The sequence below is a fragment of the Phycodurus eques genome, chromosome 1, assembly GCF_024500275.1.
Source record: "Phycodurus eques isolate BA_2022a chromosome 1, UOR_Pequ_1.1, whole genome shotgun sequence".
Classification (NCBI taxonomy): Eukaryota; Metazoa; Chordata; class Actinopteri; order Syngnathiformes; family Syngnathidae; genus Phycodurus; species Phycodurus eques.
Window position 1 is genome coordinate 42,369,336 of NC_084525.1, and position 16,845 is coordinate 42,386,180.

The window sequence follows — 16,845 nt, forward strand, 5'->3', positions numbered from 1 at the left end:
TTAATACTCCTGTACTGCATAAAGGGCAAACGTCTTCCTCCACAGTATGACTGATGCTTTCAAAGACCTCTCGCTTGTTTCCAGTTGTGGCTTGAAGATGTCCTTTCAAGTTGGTCAAATCCAAGAAACACTCTGCAGCCCCAATAACATTTTTAAATTGCCTTTTCATTTCCTAGGATTCCTGTAAATTGGCGAGTTGCTTGACCTATCAGCCAACATCTGCACAGAAATAAACCCCAAACCCTCAACCGGGCTACATTTCGAAGCCAACTCGGCATGAAGACCAACTGTATCGTGTTTCCCCCCCGAAAAAAAGTTTGCTCACTTAGAGAGGTCAAATTCCAAAATTCATAAGTGTGTATTAACTTCAGATTCCAAAAATCTGGACTTTGAACAGGTGAAAGTGTCAACCAAGTAGCCACTGCAAATTGTCAAATGGCTTTTTTTCCCTGGGCTGCATTACTTTTTAAGCTAAAACACAATGCCACTTTTACATTTTAATAGCAAATAATACAAAGTAAAGTACAGTTATAACCACACTTTTTTTCTCATTGTCTGACATGAAATCAGACTGAACTTTTCCTGTTTTAGGTCAATTAGGATTACCAAAATTATTTGTATTTGCTAAATGAGAGAACGATTTTTTTCATTACTTTCTTCAACGTCAGAAGTTTATATTCTTTTCATTAATATTTGGTACCATTCCCTTTGAATTGTATAACTTGGGTCAAACATTTCGGATATCCTTCCACTAGCTTGTCACAATAGTTGGCAGGAATTTTGGTGATGCCATTTCTTTGGATGCTTCTGTTTTTTTTATTTTTGGAAGATTTTAGTTAGAAACTCAAAGCACATCTGAACCACTGCTTCATTATCCTGATGAAATGTCCACCCTCGTTTCATTGTTATCATCCTCATAGATGGCAGCAGATGTTTGGCAAGAATGTCTCGGTACATTTGCTCATTCATCCTTTCTTCAATAATGTGAAGTTTACCAGTACCATTTGCTGAAAAGCAGCCCCACACCATCATGTTCCCTCCTCCGAACTTCACTGTTGGTATGGCGTTTTTAGGGTGATGTGCAGTGCCATTTCTCCTCCAAAATTGGGGTGCATTATAGCATCCAAACAGTTACATTTTGCTCTCTTCCGACCAGACTATATTTTCCCAGTATTTGACTGGCTTGTCCAAATGTTTTTCAGCAAACTTTAAAAAAGCTTTGACATTCTTTTCTTTCAGCAATGGGGTCTTGCGTGGTGAGCGTGCATACAGCCCATGGTGGCGGAGAGCATTACTCACTGTTTTCCTTTTACCTGCAAATTCCAGGTCTTTTTGAAGATCTCCACAGGTGGTCCTTGGCTCTTGGACAACTCTTCGGATTATTCTTTGCACTCCTCTGTCATAAATCTTGCGAGGAGCAAGTGATCGAGGCAAATTTATTGTCGTCTGATTGGCTTTCCACTTACATATTATGGTTCCAACCATGCTCACTAGAACATTCAGAAGCTTATATATGTGCCTGTACCAATGCCGTCGTTATGTTTTGCAACAATTACTTTGAGATGGTCTTGAGACAGCTCTTTGCTATTACCCATCATAAGATGTGTCTTGACTCACACTTTGGCAATGGGACCTTTTTTTAGGTCATCAATTAGGACTGAACCATCTGATATTCATTTTCACTGCTAAGGGGCTGGACTGCTGTTTGATTTGATAGATTTTAGGTGTCTTGGCTTTCCATGCTTTTTTGCACCTCCCTTTCTTCATGTGTTCAATACTTTTCCCCTGTTATATTTCACATTCTTACACACATCTTAATTTCTGATCTTATTTGTTCTACGTTCTTTGTATGTATGGATTACTTGGGTTCTTCCCAACATCTGGTGAAAATTTTATGTCAATAGCACCTTTGGAAATATATTTAGTGAGAGAAATGGTGACGTTAAATACTTATTTCAGCCGCTCTATATGTAAACTTCTTCTTAGAAATTAACGAAAAACTGTCTAAAAAAAAAAATCCCCCTCTGATTCTTCTGGCATTTATCAAATAGGAATAGTTTTGGTAATCCTAAATGACATAAATCAAGAAAGGTTTAGTCTGATTTCGTGTCAGTAAGTAAAAAAAGAAGGTTTGTGTCTTTTTTTATAATGTATGTAAACATCTGGTTTCAACTGTGCGTATAAATGTATTTTGTCAGCAACTCAAATGGACTAATGACCTGCTTCAATTTATGGCTTCACAGACATCCAAGTAGAACACAGCTACTCTTTGAGTGAAGACTCCGCCCCCCAGAGCCCTGCCCTGTCAGTCAAGATGGACCAAGACTCTGGTGGGTGACTGCGTCTTCATATCTCACTCGATTTTGTCAACCTCTTCATCTCATGACGAATAGAAAGAAAATTACAGAGGCGCTGGCTGATGTAGTCCTGTCATTTTGTGCACACACACTTTATCGCACGATATGTGTTCAAGAGGTACAGGTTCTTCTTCCTCCTCCTCTCCTCCTGGTCTGGTTTTGCATCTCTGTCCGACTGTCTGTATGTTCCTCTGTTCTCCGTTTATCCTGGGTATCCTTCTGTCTGTGCAGTTTTCCCACTGCTAAGTAAGCCCTGCCCACCTATCGTGCACTCACACGTACACACACTGCACTATGACAAGCATATGGTTTTGAGTGCGGCTTAGCGGAAGCCAGGAGAACCCGTCTCTCTCTCTCTCTACCTCTCTCTCTCTCTCTCTCTCTCTCTCTCTCTCGCTCTCTCGCTCTCTCTCTCTCTCTCACTCACACACACACACACACACACACACACACACCCTTAATCCAATTAAATCCTCATTAGATTATGTCCACTGACAAAAATGTTTTGTCAAATTCACACGGAAAAAAAAAAAAAAAAACTTGCATATTTAGAGAGAGAAACTGCTTGGATTTAAATGCTGCACGCGTGGTTTGCTTTGAACATTGCCAAAGAATGACTCCGCGAACAGGCGGCACGCGACGCTCTGCAAACAACCCTGTCCCGGATGACCGAACTTCTCACCCTATCTCTAAGGGAGAGCCTGGACGCCCTGCACAGGAAACTCATTCCGGCCACTTCTATCCGCGATTGTTCTTTCGCTCCTGACCCACAGCTCGTGCCCATAGATAGTGGCGAGGTTCAAGCATACCCAAAACTTGCCTGAGCCTACCTTATGAATTATTCCTCAAAATAATTAGAAAAAAAACCTAAAAAAATAATAAAATAAAATAAAAAAAATGTTTTTAAAAAAATTTTACAAAAAGAAGAAGAAAAAAAATATATATATATATATATATATTTGCTATCCCCACAGAACAATGTTCTGTGGGGATAGCACATGCTTTGGCATTGACAAAAAAAAGTAAACCTTGTGAAAATTGATTGAGAAATCATTAATTAATTATTAATTATTATTAAGTTAAGACTTAATTTCAATGCCCATGCATTGCCTTCGAAGGGAGCATTGACCTTTAGGTGATTGTTTCACACACAACCTAAAGTAATAGTTTAATTAAAAACAAACAAACAAACAAAAAACAGTACAAACTAAATCAACAATAAATGTGGCAGCTAAATAAGATATACATTTCAAGAACCACTGTTAACATAAACAGAAATGACAACGACATTTACCGTAACAATAAGGACATTAATTATTGCAACTAAAAAAAAAATTCCACATTGCATTGTGGGAATCCCGCGGCTTGACGTCACGTATGCTTGTCTTTGTTAGCATTAGCAGGTAGCTTTGTGAGCGATCACGCAAATAGTTACACGGCCGTGTGCTGGCTGGGCTTCCTGTTCATTACAGTCTGTTTTAGTCAGTGTAGTGTCCTCAAGAATCAGTCTTGTGCTGTATTTCTTTTTTTATTCACTTTATTTACCAATCGATCAGCACACAGCTAGTATCGATTCAACATGAAGCTACATTCTTCTTTGTGTCCTTTTCTTTGCCTCTTTTGGAATATTAGATTAAATAAATATATTAAATATTTGAATATTTTTACATAGTGCCCCCTAGTCTTCCGACAGAGATACCACAGTTGGATAAAATTGTAGCTAGAACATCAAACCGCACAAATCATGTTCAAGGCAAAACAAGTAAATATTTAGCGCATGTTTAGTTAGAGGGAGGGAAAATATAACTTAAGGGGATTGTTTTACTCTTAAAAAAACAAAAGTGAGAACGACAAGAGGTTTTTGTGAATCTATATTGGGGTGACCCTATGTAACACTCTAAACGATAAATTGAAGCAACATCCAAACATGAAGCAATTCATAAAAACATGACTGAGATACAGGAAGGAGGATGTTTAACCATTGACTGGTTGCTTTTTTTTTTAACTTGCTTTTCCTTTTCTTATTTATTTACCTTATTTTTGTTGTTTCTTTAATTTTTTCACACAGTGTAATGAAGGGCATAAAGAAGTGGAATAAGGGGTTTTATTTATGACAGTGGGGTTGTGGAAAAGGGTTCGGATTCAATAAGAACAGTTGCTTCTCATTCTTTCGAATATGTGTGATTATGCTTTTTGTTTGTTTGCTTTTAAAGTTGTTTTCAAATGTTGGTATAGGAGAAGAGACCAATTGATTTGCATCTCATTTCATTTGCGTGTTCGAAATAAATACCGGTACTTTAAACAAACAACTGTTAGGCCATCAAATGATTTAAGCAGCTGGGGGTTCAAAGCTATTATTATAAGCTCACATGTGAAGGCTCACGTTTGCATCCCAAATGTTTTGTACTTCACTTGACTCACTCTGATTTACTGAGGTCAATGTTGAAGAGAAGCTGTGCGTTTTACTGCTGCTGCCGCCTGCCTTGCTGCACCAATGATTGTTTTATTACAGCTTCTGTCCTGCTGAGATCACAGTTTTCTCCATTCACTCGGTGGGACAACAGTCTGCCGTCTTATATTTTTCCACCTAACTTTTACATGTGTACAAAACCCCAACTGTGCATGATTTGATTGAAATATCTAATACTTCCGAAGTGGCATTATGGCTTCAAATTCTGATACTATTAAAAGTCAATCATCATATTATGCTACTTATACCTTTAGCTAAAATATGGTTGCTTCTGCTGCTCTTTGAAGAATGGTGCATTCCAGAGCCCTCTTGCTGACAAAGGAAGAGAAGTGGACCCTCTTTGTCTCTCAGTCAAGCTTAACAAGGCTCAGCAAGCAGTAGGATAGGCCTCATTAGGAGAATTAGCCCCAAACTTTCAACAGTAGAAGCATAGGCGGAGCCAGGGGTGGCCCCAGAAAAAAAACATGGCCCCACTGGCAACTCCAATGTACGGAGCCCACCTGGTGCCAAGGTATGAGAAAAATAAAATTCATTGATAATCTGTTCCCTCAGTTTAGTAATCCGTTCCCTCAGTTTTGTAAACTGTACCCTCAGTTTAGTAATCCGTACCCTCAATTTATTACTGTGTTTATGAAACACGCAGGCTAATTGTAGCCAGTCCTGCTAGTACTGCTATATAATGATCAACCCACTCGAACAACAGCAATATTGCCTTTCAGTTGAAAAAATGGGATGTAGGATATATCACGACATGACAATTTATACACAGAATTCACACAAGTAAGAATATAACATACAAATAGAATTTACTTCACTTGACAGATATACGTAGGTATACGGAGCCCCAGACATTTGCTAAACTAAGGGTACAGATTATCAATGAATTTGATTTTTCTCATACCTTGGCACCAGGGGGGCTCCGTACCAATGATACAGTGTGTGTGTGTGTGTGTGTGTGTGTGTGTACGTGTTATTTATACGCACGCGCGCACACACACACACGCACACACACGTACACATACAGTATTTATTCCTGATGCCCTCCGACTGGCCTTACTGTGTGCTCCTAATGAGGACAAACATAAGTCCTTCATTCATTTTTGCCATTTGGCTACTCAACATTGGCTACTCACTCAACTCTTTTTTTTTCTTGAAAAAATAATTCTTTTAATCTTTCATATGTTTTATTTTGTTGTATTGTTCTGAATTTAAGTCAAGCAAGAAATCGTACGAGTTAAAGAATTTTATACAAACCTATACAGTGACCCTCACTGAATAATTACTGGAACGCTAGAATAAGACTCAGTTCCATGTATCCTGAATGAAGAGGTTGAAAATGCTATTAGTTCACTTAAGGCCGGAAAAGCTTGTGGTCTGGATGAAATTTCTGTTGAAATGCTTAAAGCAGGAGGCAGCGAACTTAATAAGATCCTTGTAAAACTATGGCAACGCTGCTAGGACTTGCAAGAAGTACCGGCGACATGGAAAGACGCAGAAATAATTTCGCTACATAAATCAGGCGATAAAATGGACCTGTGAAATGATCGCCCAATAAGCCTGCTCTCAACGATTTATAAAGTCTTTGCAAAGATATTGGGCAAACAAATTGGAATCAAAGTCAGTGAAGCACAGCCGATAGAACAAGCGGGTTTTGGTAGCGGTTTAAATACTATGGACCACATACAACAAATAACCGAACGACACGAGTACGAAACGCCTCTGTCTGTAGCCTTCATCGACTATGAAAAAGCGTTTGACTCAGTCACCACCACTTCGATACGCCAGGCGCTAGTAAATCAAGGGATAGAGCCGACCTATGTCAACATTCTACAATCAATATACAACGATTCTTCAGGTTCAATACGAATTGATGATGAAAGAGTGCGAATAAGTCTAGGAAAAGGGGTCAGGCAAGGCGACACACTGTCTCCCAGTCTTTTCAGGCGACATCATTTTATTGTCCTACGATGCTGAACAACTGCAGCATCGTATTCAGGAATTAGAGTTTGAAAGCCGTCGGTCAGGTCTGAAAATGAACAAATGCAAAACGAAGGTCATGTTCAATCGTTACTGTCCACAAAAAGATATCAAAATGAAGGACTATGTCCTAGACGCCGTCGACAACAGCTGGGGGACTTAAATGCTCACATGGGCAATGACAGTGAGACCTGGAAGGGCGTGATTGGGAGGAACGGCCCCCCGATCAGCACCCAAGTGGTGTTCTGTTATTGACTTCTGTGCTCACCACGGATTGTCCAAAACGAACACCATGTTCAAGCATAAGGGTGTGACTGTGAGTGTGAATGGTTGTTTGTTTGTTTGTGCTCTGTGATTGGCTGGCAACCAGTTCAGGGTGTACCCCGCCTCCTGCCCGATGATAGCTGGGATAGGCTCCAGCACGCCCGCGACCCTAGTGAGGAGAAGTGGCTCATAAAATGGATGGATGGATATATATATATATATATATATATATATATATATATATATATTTATCAAGGTTCCGTGGGCTTCTTTTATGGACCTTGAGTTTGAGTTCTTTCCGTAGATTTTCGATGAGATTCAAGTCAGGTGGTTGGCTGGGACATTCTAGCAGCTTTAATTTTTTTCTTAGAAACCAATTGTGAGTTTCCTTGGCAGTATATTTTGGATCATTATCCTGTTGAAATGTCCACCCTCATTTCATTTTCATCATCCATGGCAGCAGATATTTGTCAAGAATGGCTCGGTACATTTGCCCATTCATCCTTCCTTCAATCATGTGAAGTTTACCAGTACCATTTGCTGAAAAGCAGCCCCACACACACATCATGTTCCCTCCTCCGAACTTCAGTATGGTGTTTTTACAGTGATGTGTAGTGCCATTTTTCCTCCAAACGTGGCTTGCATCATGGCATCCAAAGAGTTCAATTATTTTTTTTTTTTTTCCAATCTTCAGACCACACTATATTCTCCCAGTATTTAGCTGGCTTGTCCAAATCTTGTTCAGCAAAATTTAAACGAGCTTTGACATGTTTTTTATTTCAGCAATGGGGTCTTGCATGATGAGCGTCCATATAGGCCATGGCGGCAGACTGCATTATCATTTTCCTTGTGACAACAGTACCTGCTAATTCCAGGTCTTTTTGTAGCTCTCCACAGGTGGTCCTTGGCTCTTGGACAACTCTTCTGATTGTTCTTTGCACTCCTCTGTCAGAAATCTTGCGAGGAGCACCTGATCGAGGCAAAGTCATGGTGGTATGATTGGCTTTCCACTTTCGCATTATGGCCCCAACTGTGCTCACTGGAACATTCAGAAGCTTAGATATGCACTTGTAACCAATGCCATCATTATGTTTTGCAACATTTAGTTTGAGATGGTCTTGGGACAGCTCTTTTCTCTTACCCATCATGCTATGTGTCTTGAATCACACCTTGGCAATGAGACCTTTTTGCAGGCCATATTCATTTGCAATGACAAGGGGCTGGATTGCTGTTTGATTATTGATAGGTTTTAAATGTTGTCTTGGCTTTCCATGCCTTTTTGCAGCTCCCTTTCTTCATGTGTTCAATACTTTTTCCCTATGTCATTTCAAATTATTACACACAACTTAATTTCTGAGTTTTATTTGTTCTACTTTCTTTGTATGTATGTAGTTGGGTTGTTCCCAACATCTGGTTACATTTTCATGTCACTAGCACCTTTGAGAATATATTTAGTGAGAAAAATGTTAAATACTTATTTCTGTATTCTTATGTATTATTATGTATGTATATATATATATATATATATATATATATATATATATACACACAAGTGTGTGTGTGTGTGTGTGGTTGCACGATGTTTTGCATGATCAAGTGCTATCGGCTTCCGGAACAAACAATGTAGGCGCCCCCTACAGAATGCTGCCCACATTGCCCAAATCAGAAACCGCCAGTGATGGCACTGCTGGGACCAAAATGGGAGAAATATAAGAGGAACATGGCAAGAGTTTGGGGGGAACCTTATTGTTGAATATATGAAGAAGGTAGGTTAAGCATTAGAGTTACAGTACTGTATATATATTGACACAAGAAGAGCTTGTGAAAAACAGCTGAGAAATTTGGGAGAAAGATGATTTGAACATGGGATGAGTGTGACAAACGTGAGGAACAACAGAAGAATATTGGGTGTACATGGGCGGTAACTGGGAGAAACATAAGAAGAGCATTGATGAAAAATGAGAATGCTGCTTCCTGACTTGGGAGAATAAATTGCGTGACAGGCCTGAGGTTGTCAGGTTAGGTCAGGTCAGGTCTTATGACCTCATGGACCACAAGAAACAGAGCAGGAAGCCTTTAGGAGCTGGATAAGCACAAGGATGAGAGTATCAATTTCCCACTAACACACATTGTGTGAATATTTTTGTGGTTCTGAGGTAGTGGAGGTTGTTAAATCGCATTTCACTGCATATTTATGTAACATCACAGATCATTATGTCAGAGCATAAAGATTTAATCGTAATTTAAAAAAAACTACAGTCATTCATTGTCTCTCTTTCTCTCGCTCTTAGAATTTGAGTGGAGCTTCAATCAGGATCTGTCGACCATCTTAGTGAAACAGGAAGAGCCAGATGTGGCTCAAAGGTCAGATCCACAGCCCATGGAAGGCCCTTCGTTTATCCTAAGCCCTGCCCCTGCACGTAGAGGGTCGCTATGGAGACACACAGTGAGCATCCCACAAGAGAGAGGGACCACATTTTCTGGTTGGCATGTGAAGGAGTGCGTTTGGTTTGTTCAGGTGCGCCCTCCGGATGATGTTAAGCCTGTGGCTATTAAAGATGAACCCAGAGAGATGGGACAGTACCTCTGCCTGCCCACTGGTACAAACAACATCCACAATTTGACCCTCAGTTTCTCAGCCCATAATCTTCAAAGCAGTTCCTCACCCCACTTTTCCCCAGATGATGGCCTGCAGCTTCCACCAACTCCACCCAGCAGCAACCACGGTGACAGTGACGGCTCCCTGCCACCCTCCTCCCCGCAGCTCGCTCTGCCCCCGTCTTCCCCGCAGCCACAACAGAGGCCAGCGGGCCGTGGCTCTGCTTCCTCCTCCTCATCCGCGGCCATCTCGTCTTCGCCTCTACTAACTGCACCACATGTCAGTAGACGCCTCCCATCCTTTTTCTCATCTTCCTTCTTTCCTCCCCTGATGATTACTGCTCACCAATCAAAAGATGCATTTAATGCTCTCACTAATGACCATTATTTTTTTTGTTCAGAAACTCCAGGGTTCTGGACCCCTGTTGCTGACAGAGGAAGAGAAGCGGACGCTCGTTGCTGAAGGATACCCTGTACCCAACAAACTTCCTCTCACCAAGAGTGAAGAGAAGGCTCTGAAAAGAGTTAGGAGAAAGATTAAAAATAAGGTACATTGTGCTTTTTTTAATTATTTGCTGAAAACATATATTGGTTTGCATACCTGTTGAGTCTTTCACTGAGATTATTTGTTTTAAATCTTTGAATAAAAGCAGCGCTTAAGACTCAGATAAATAGCATTCAGTGAAATCATTCAGTGAACTATACCTTGTAAACTCCCAAGACGTACAGTAGCATCTAAAAACGTACGCGATTAGGACACCCAGCTTCACAGACAGTATTGCAACCATGCAAAGTGGAGGTGAGGTAGAGACATGAACAAAAATGTTGGTACCATCCATCCATCCATCCATTTTCTATGCCGCTTACCCTGTTATGGATCGTGAGGAAAATTTTTTGTTTGGTTCCGTTAAAGAAATGTTTTATTTTTTTTGTTTTGTTTGTTTTGTCGAGATGCTCACTTTATTTGTATTTTGACCTTCGTTGACCTAATGATAACTCCTCTACAGAAAATGTTGATTGGAATTGTTTTTTATTTATTTTTATTTATTTATTTATTTTTTGCGTAGTCCTGTCAAATCGAACCTGGACAAAGTGCATACATTGATGATTAAAAAACTGCCCAAGAATATAAAATGAGGCTTCAAAATCATGAAAAGTTCAACTATAGTCTCCGCTCTCAAGTGCGGTAGGCGTGTCCGCTGAATGCGTGAAACCACACCCGCTGAAGAATGGATGCTACTTCGTTTAGCAACTTTCTTATATATCCGCTTAAAGCCTCCGGTGCCTGTAATATCCCATTATGTCGTTGCGGGGCTTTTCACGCAGCGACGAAAGGCTCTTGCTACCAGCTAATTCGCAAGCTAACTATGTCACTGGGTAGGTCAAGTTCGTATATAGTGGTGGAAGGGCAACACATGCTCATGCTGAACACCCAGGTCACAGGGCGCCCTTTTAGTCAAAATGAAATGAATGAATGAAATGGTGAAAAGCAGTTTAATGCTATATCTCCACAATTCAGTACTTGGCTCGGCAACACCTGAGACTTGCTCCCTTAAAGCTCGGAAAATGCAGTGTTTCCATTCAGCTGAGTTCAGTGGGCGGGTAACAGCCACTAAGTGGTTATAATATATGAATATAAATACCAAAACTACATCACACTGTGGGCCATGTCAAATCCTGTCGTTTGCATGCGGTTTTGGTCTTCAAAGGCTTTTGCTCAAATGACAAACTGCACAGGTGTTAACCGTAAACCATTTCACAGATTCATTTGTACCTACATCATGCATAAAACAGTAGGGGGGAAAAAAGATTCTAATGGAAGGGAACCTGTAAAATTTGTTTCCTTTTTTTTTTTGTGTCCTGTTCAGCTGTTAGGTCAAACAGAATGGAGAGTCTGTATCCCTTTGATGCCGGAACGGTTTTACTGGGCCACAGTGGAGTTTTTAAGCTGTCACTGTGGTTTTTTTTTTGTATTCTGTTGGATATTTATTGAAAATTTCAGTCGGATAGAAGGCCGGTGACAGAAAAAAAGGAAGAGACGGTGAAAAGATAACTAAATAATGTAGGAAGAGAAGACAACAAAAGACAGGACACTAGCTGTAAGAAAGATGGGGAAAAATAAATCATTATATGCCTATTACAATGACCAGAAGTGGGTAGGGTAGCCAAATATTTTACTCAAGTAAGAGTACTGTTGCTTTAGAATAATATGACTAAAGTAAAAGTCAAAAGTAGTCCTCCAAATAATTACTTGAGTAAGAGTAAGAAAGTACCTAGTGACAAAACTACTCTAGTACAGAGTAATTAGTGAGTAACTTCTGATTTATTTTGCAAATCAGAGCATGAATGTGAAATTATATAAAAATAACTAAATAAAATATGAATGTGCGTAAATTGCTGAACAATAGCCATCCATCCATTTTCCATTCCGCTTATTCTAATATCACTTCTAAAACATTCATTCATTCATTCATCTTCCGTACTGCGGGCGTGATGGAGCCAATCCCAGCTGACTCTGGGCGAGAGGCGGGGTACACCCTGAACTGGTCGCCAGCCAATTGCAGTAATCTAATAAATAAAATCTTTATAAAATAGATTCTTTGCAAAATAACAACTCAAGGCCAATTAAGCTCCAAGAAATGGTCTTATACTACAACCCCAATTCCAATGAAGTTGGGACGTTGTGTTAAACATAAATAAAAACAGAATGATTTGCAAATCATGTTCAACCTATGTTTCATTGAATACACTAAAAAGACAAGATATTTAGTGTTCAAACTGATAAAATGTATTGTTTTAGCAAATAATCATTAACTTATAATTTTATGGCTGCAAGACGTTCCAAAAAAGCTGGGACAGGTGGCAAAAAAGACTGAGAAAGTTGAGGAATGTTCATCAAACACCTGTTTGGAACATCCCACGGGTGAACTGGCTAATTGGGAACAGGTGGGTGCCATGATTGGGTATAAAAGGAGCTTCCCTGAATTGCTCAGTCAGTCACAAGCAAAGATGGGGCGAGGTTCACCTCTTTGTGAACAAGTGCGTGAGAAAATAGTCCAACAGTTTAAGGACAATGTTCCTCAATGTACAATTGCAAGGAATTTAGGGATTTCATCATCTACGGTCCATAATATCATCAAAAGGTTCAGAGAATCTGGAGAAATCACTGCATGTAAGCGGCAAGGCCGAAAACATTGAATGCCCGTGACCTTCGATCCCTCAAGCGGCACTGCATCAAAAACCGACATCAATGTCCATCCATTTTCAACACCGCTTATCCTGGTTAGGGTCGCGGGACGCTGGAGCCTATCCCAGCTGACTTTGGGCGAAAGGCGGACTACACCCTGAACTGGTCGCCAGTCAGTCGCAGGGCAAATATAGACACGGACAACCATTCGCACTCACATTCACACCGTCACTGAGTGGGAACTGAACCCACGCTGCCTGCACCAAAGTCAGGCGAGTGTACCATTACACAATCAGTGACTCGACATCAATGTGGAAAGGATATCACCACATTGGCTCAGGAACACTTCAGAAACCCAATACCAGTAAATACAGTTCGGCGCTACATCCGTAAGTGCAACTTGAAACTACTATGCAAAGCAAAAGCCATTTATTAACAACACCCAGAAACACCGCCGGCTTCTCTGGGCCCGAGCTCATCTAAGATGGACTGATGCAAAGTGGAAAAGTATTCTGTTGTCTGACGACTCCACATTTGAAATTGTTTTTGGAAATTGTGGACGTCATGTCCTCCGGGCCAAAGAGGGAAAGAACCATCTGGACTGTTATGGACGCAAAGTTCAAAAGCCAACATCTGTGATGGTATGGGGCTATGTTAAAGCCAATGCCATGGGTAACTTACACATCTGTGAAGGCACCATTAATGCTGAAGGGTACACACAAGTTTTGGAGAAACATATGCTGCCATCCAAGCAACGTCTTTCAACAAGACAATGCCAAACCACATCCTGCACGTGTTACAACAGCGTGGCTTTGTAGTAAAAGAGTGCGGGTACTCGACTAGCCTGTCTACAGTCCAGACCTGTCTCCCATTGAGAACGTGTGGCGCATTATGAAGCATAAAATACGGAGACCCCGGACTGTTGAACAGCTGAAGCTGTACATCAAACAAGAATGGGAAAGAATTCCACCTACAAAGCTTCAACAATTAGTGTCCTCAGTTCCCAAACGTTTATTGAATGTTGTTAAAAGAAAAGGTGATCTAACACAGTGGTAAACATGACCCTGTCCCAGCTTTTTTTGAAGGTGTTGCAGCCATAAAATTCAGTTAATGATTATTTGCTAAAAACAATAACGTTTATCAGTTTGAACGTGAAATATCTTGTCTCTGCAGTGTATTCAATTACAACCCCAATTTCAATGAAGTTGGGACGTTGTGTTAAACATAAATAAAAACAATACAATGATTTGCAAGTCATGTTCAATCTATATTTAATTGAATTGGAAGAGAGGATACAGATTGGCGTCGATCCACCTGGAAAATCTACATCCCGACACAACAAAATGGACAAGCTTCATCTTCTGACAAAGACCAGCAACCACGTTCTGCCGCCCTGTGCTTTACGGAGAACGCATCCCTGATGGCGCCGCAATGTTTCCGGGCTTCCAACTACACCGGGCAGAACAGTTCACAGAGTTATCGGGGGAAACAAAAGGTGGCGGGATATGCTTCTATATAAAAAATAAAAATAAAAAAAATAAAATGTTGTCCCGACGTCATGGAGCTCAGCACACACTGCAGCCCGGATTTGGAGTCGCTTTTTTAAACTGTAAGCCATTCTTCTCGCCGCGTGAGTTCGCATCTTTCATTCTCGCCGGTGTTTACATTCCTCCTCAAGCTAACACGTATGCCACACTGCTAACGCTCACTGAACAAGTAAACGGAAAAAAACACCCAGACTCACCCCTCATTGTTCTTGGGGACTTTAACAAAGCTAAACTCAACCACTAACTCCCTAAATACAAGCAGCACATCGACTGTCCTACCAGGGAAAATAACATTTTAGACCACTGCTATACAACGCTAAATATCGCATACCGTGCTACACCTCGTGCAGCTCGGGGCTCGTCCGATCACTGTTTAATTCACTTCATACCAACATACAGGAAAAACTTAAATGCGTGAAGCCTACGGTGAAAACAGTGAAGAAGTGGACCAACCAAGACAAGATAGAACTTCAAAGCTTGTATAGACTGCACAGACTGGAGTGTCTTTGAAAATTCAGCTGGCAGCCTGGATGAATATATGGACACTGTCACATCCTATATCAGTTTCTGTGAGGAGATGTGTCTACCAACAAAGTCATTTCACATGTTCAACAACAACAAATTGTGGTCCACTGCCAAACTTAAGCAACTTCGCCAGGCTAAAGAGGACGCATATCGAAGCGGGGATAGGGTGCTGTATAATCGCACTTGAAACCAGCTGACTAAAGAAATTAACATCGCAAAGAGAAATTATGCAGTACAGTTCGAAAAACAGTTTACCGCTAACGACTCAATCAGTCTGGCATGCATTTGCTAACCAATTACAAGCGACCAAACCCCCAAGCTGAGAACAATAAAGGGCGAGCTGACGACTGGAATGGCTTCTACTGCAGATTTGAAAAGAAAAAAACGACATTCTAGAACACTTCGACGGTGTGGGGACCTACGCGCGGATCCTGTTCGTGGACTTAAGCTCTTCGTTCAACACCATCAACTCCTCTCCTCCAAGCTTTTCCAGCTCAGCGTCTCGCCTGCCCTCTGTCAGTGGATTTACAGCTTCCTGACAGGCAGTACACAGCAAGTGAGGTTGGGGACACCACCTCATCTACATGCACCACCAGCACCGGGGTGCCCCAAGGTTGTGTGCTCTCTCCGCTGCTCTTCTCTCTCTACACGAACGACTGCACCTCAACACACCCGGCTGTCAAACTCCTGAAGTTTGCAGACGGCACCACAGTCATCGACCTTATCAAAGACGGTGACGAGTCTGCATATCGACAGGAAGTGGAGCTGAACACGCTCAAGAGATGTAGCGATGATCATGGACTTCAGGAGGCATTCTTCGCAACAGCTGCCCCTCACGCTGTCCAACTGCCCTGTGTCAACCGTTGAGACCTTCAAGTTCCTGGGAATTGCAGTCTCTCAGGACTGAAGTGGGAGACCAACATCAACTCCATCCTCAAAAAGGCTCAGCAGAGGATGTACTTCCTGCGGCTTCTTAGGAACCACGGCCTGCCACAGGAGCTGTTGAGGCAGTTCTATACAGGAGTCACCGAAACAGTCCTGTGTTCTTCCATCACAGTATGGTTTGGTGCACAAACTCCGACTGCAACGTACAATCAAAACTGCTGGAAAAATTGGCGGTACCCCCCTACCCACCCTTGAGGACTTGCACGCTGCCAGAACTAAGACAAGAGCATGCAAAATAATCTTGGACCCTCCACATCCTGGTCACCACCTCTTCCAGCTACTTCTCTCAGGTAGGTGCTACCAAACAATGCAAAATAAAACCAGCAGACATTCAAACAGCTTCTTCCCTCTCGCCATCAACTTCTTAAACAGCTAACTTACAATTCCATTGCAACATGCTGCCAATTTTTTGTCTCAAGTTTGTTGTCACAGTTCTGTCGGGCCAATTATATATTACTCGTGCACTCACTGTGGTAGTCTCGCCACGCTGTACTATTTGCATATCTGTTGTTGACCAGTACTGGCCACTCATGTGCCTGAGTAGCATCTGCACCATTTGCACAATCGACGTTGTCCCAGATTATCGCACTACTAGTCACTTTAAACTGCATCAATTTCTTGAAGTCTCGCATTATTTGCTTTATCCACTAAAGTGATCAACTAAAGTGATCAACTGAAGAAGCTGTTTGCTGACCAGACATTGATAAAGTGTGTGTGTGTGTGTGTGTGTGTGTGTGTGTGTGTGGGAGAGAGAGAAAGGGACACAGAGAAAACAATATGCATGTTTTACAGTTACTTGTGACCATAAAATAGTGCTAATGTTGCCATATTCACAGCAAAAACAGCAGTTAAAAAATCTGTAACTTACCGTTTTCTCAAGTTAGAAGTGGGCTGAAATATCCAAGTTTGGGCAGTGACAAAAGTACGCTACATGTTAAAGCTGGGATTTTTTTGCAGTCTATAATGTAAACATAA

The 16,845-nt window shown here is 41.3% G+C and overlaps 1 protein-coding gene across 3 annotated transcripts in view; it reads left to right on the forward strand.

Moving 5' to 3' along the window:
• The window catches only part of creb3l1 (cAMP responsive element binding protein 3-like 1), a 44,512-nt gene that overhangs the window by 12,636 nt on the left and 15,031 nt on the right, over nt 1-16,845 (forward strand). For 2 of the 3 annotated variants that reach the window (XM_061692889.1, XM_061692898.1), the window contains exons 3-7: nt 2,244-2,330; nt 9,360-9,514; nt 9,587-9,668; nt 9,750-9,946; nt 10,068-10,214. In XM_061692889.1, coding sequence (XP_061548873.1) covers nt 2,244-2,330; nt 9,360-9,514; nt 9,587-9,668; nt 9,750-9,946; nt 10,068-10,214 — 668 coding nt within the window. Of the gene's footprint in view, nt 1-2,243; nt 2,331-9,359; nt 9,515-9,586; nt 9,947-10,067; nt 10,215-16,845 lie in introns of all 3 variants that reach the window. The other variant, XM_061692879.1, reaches the window with a different exon arrangement.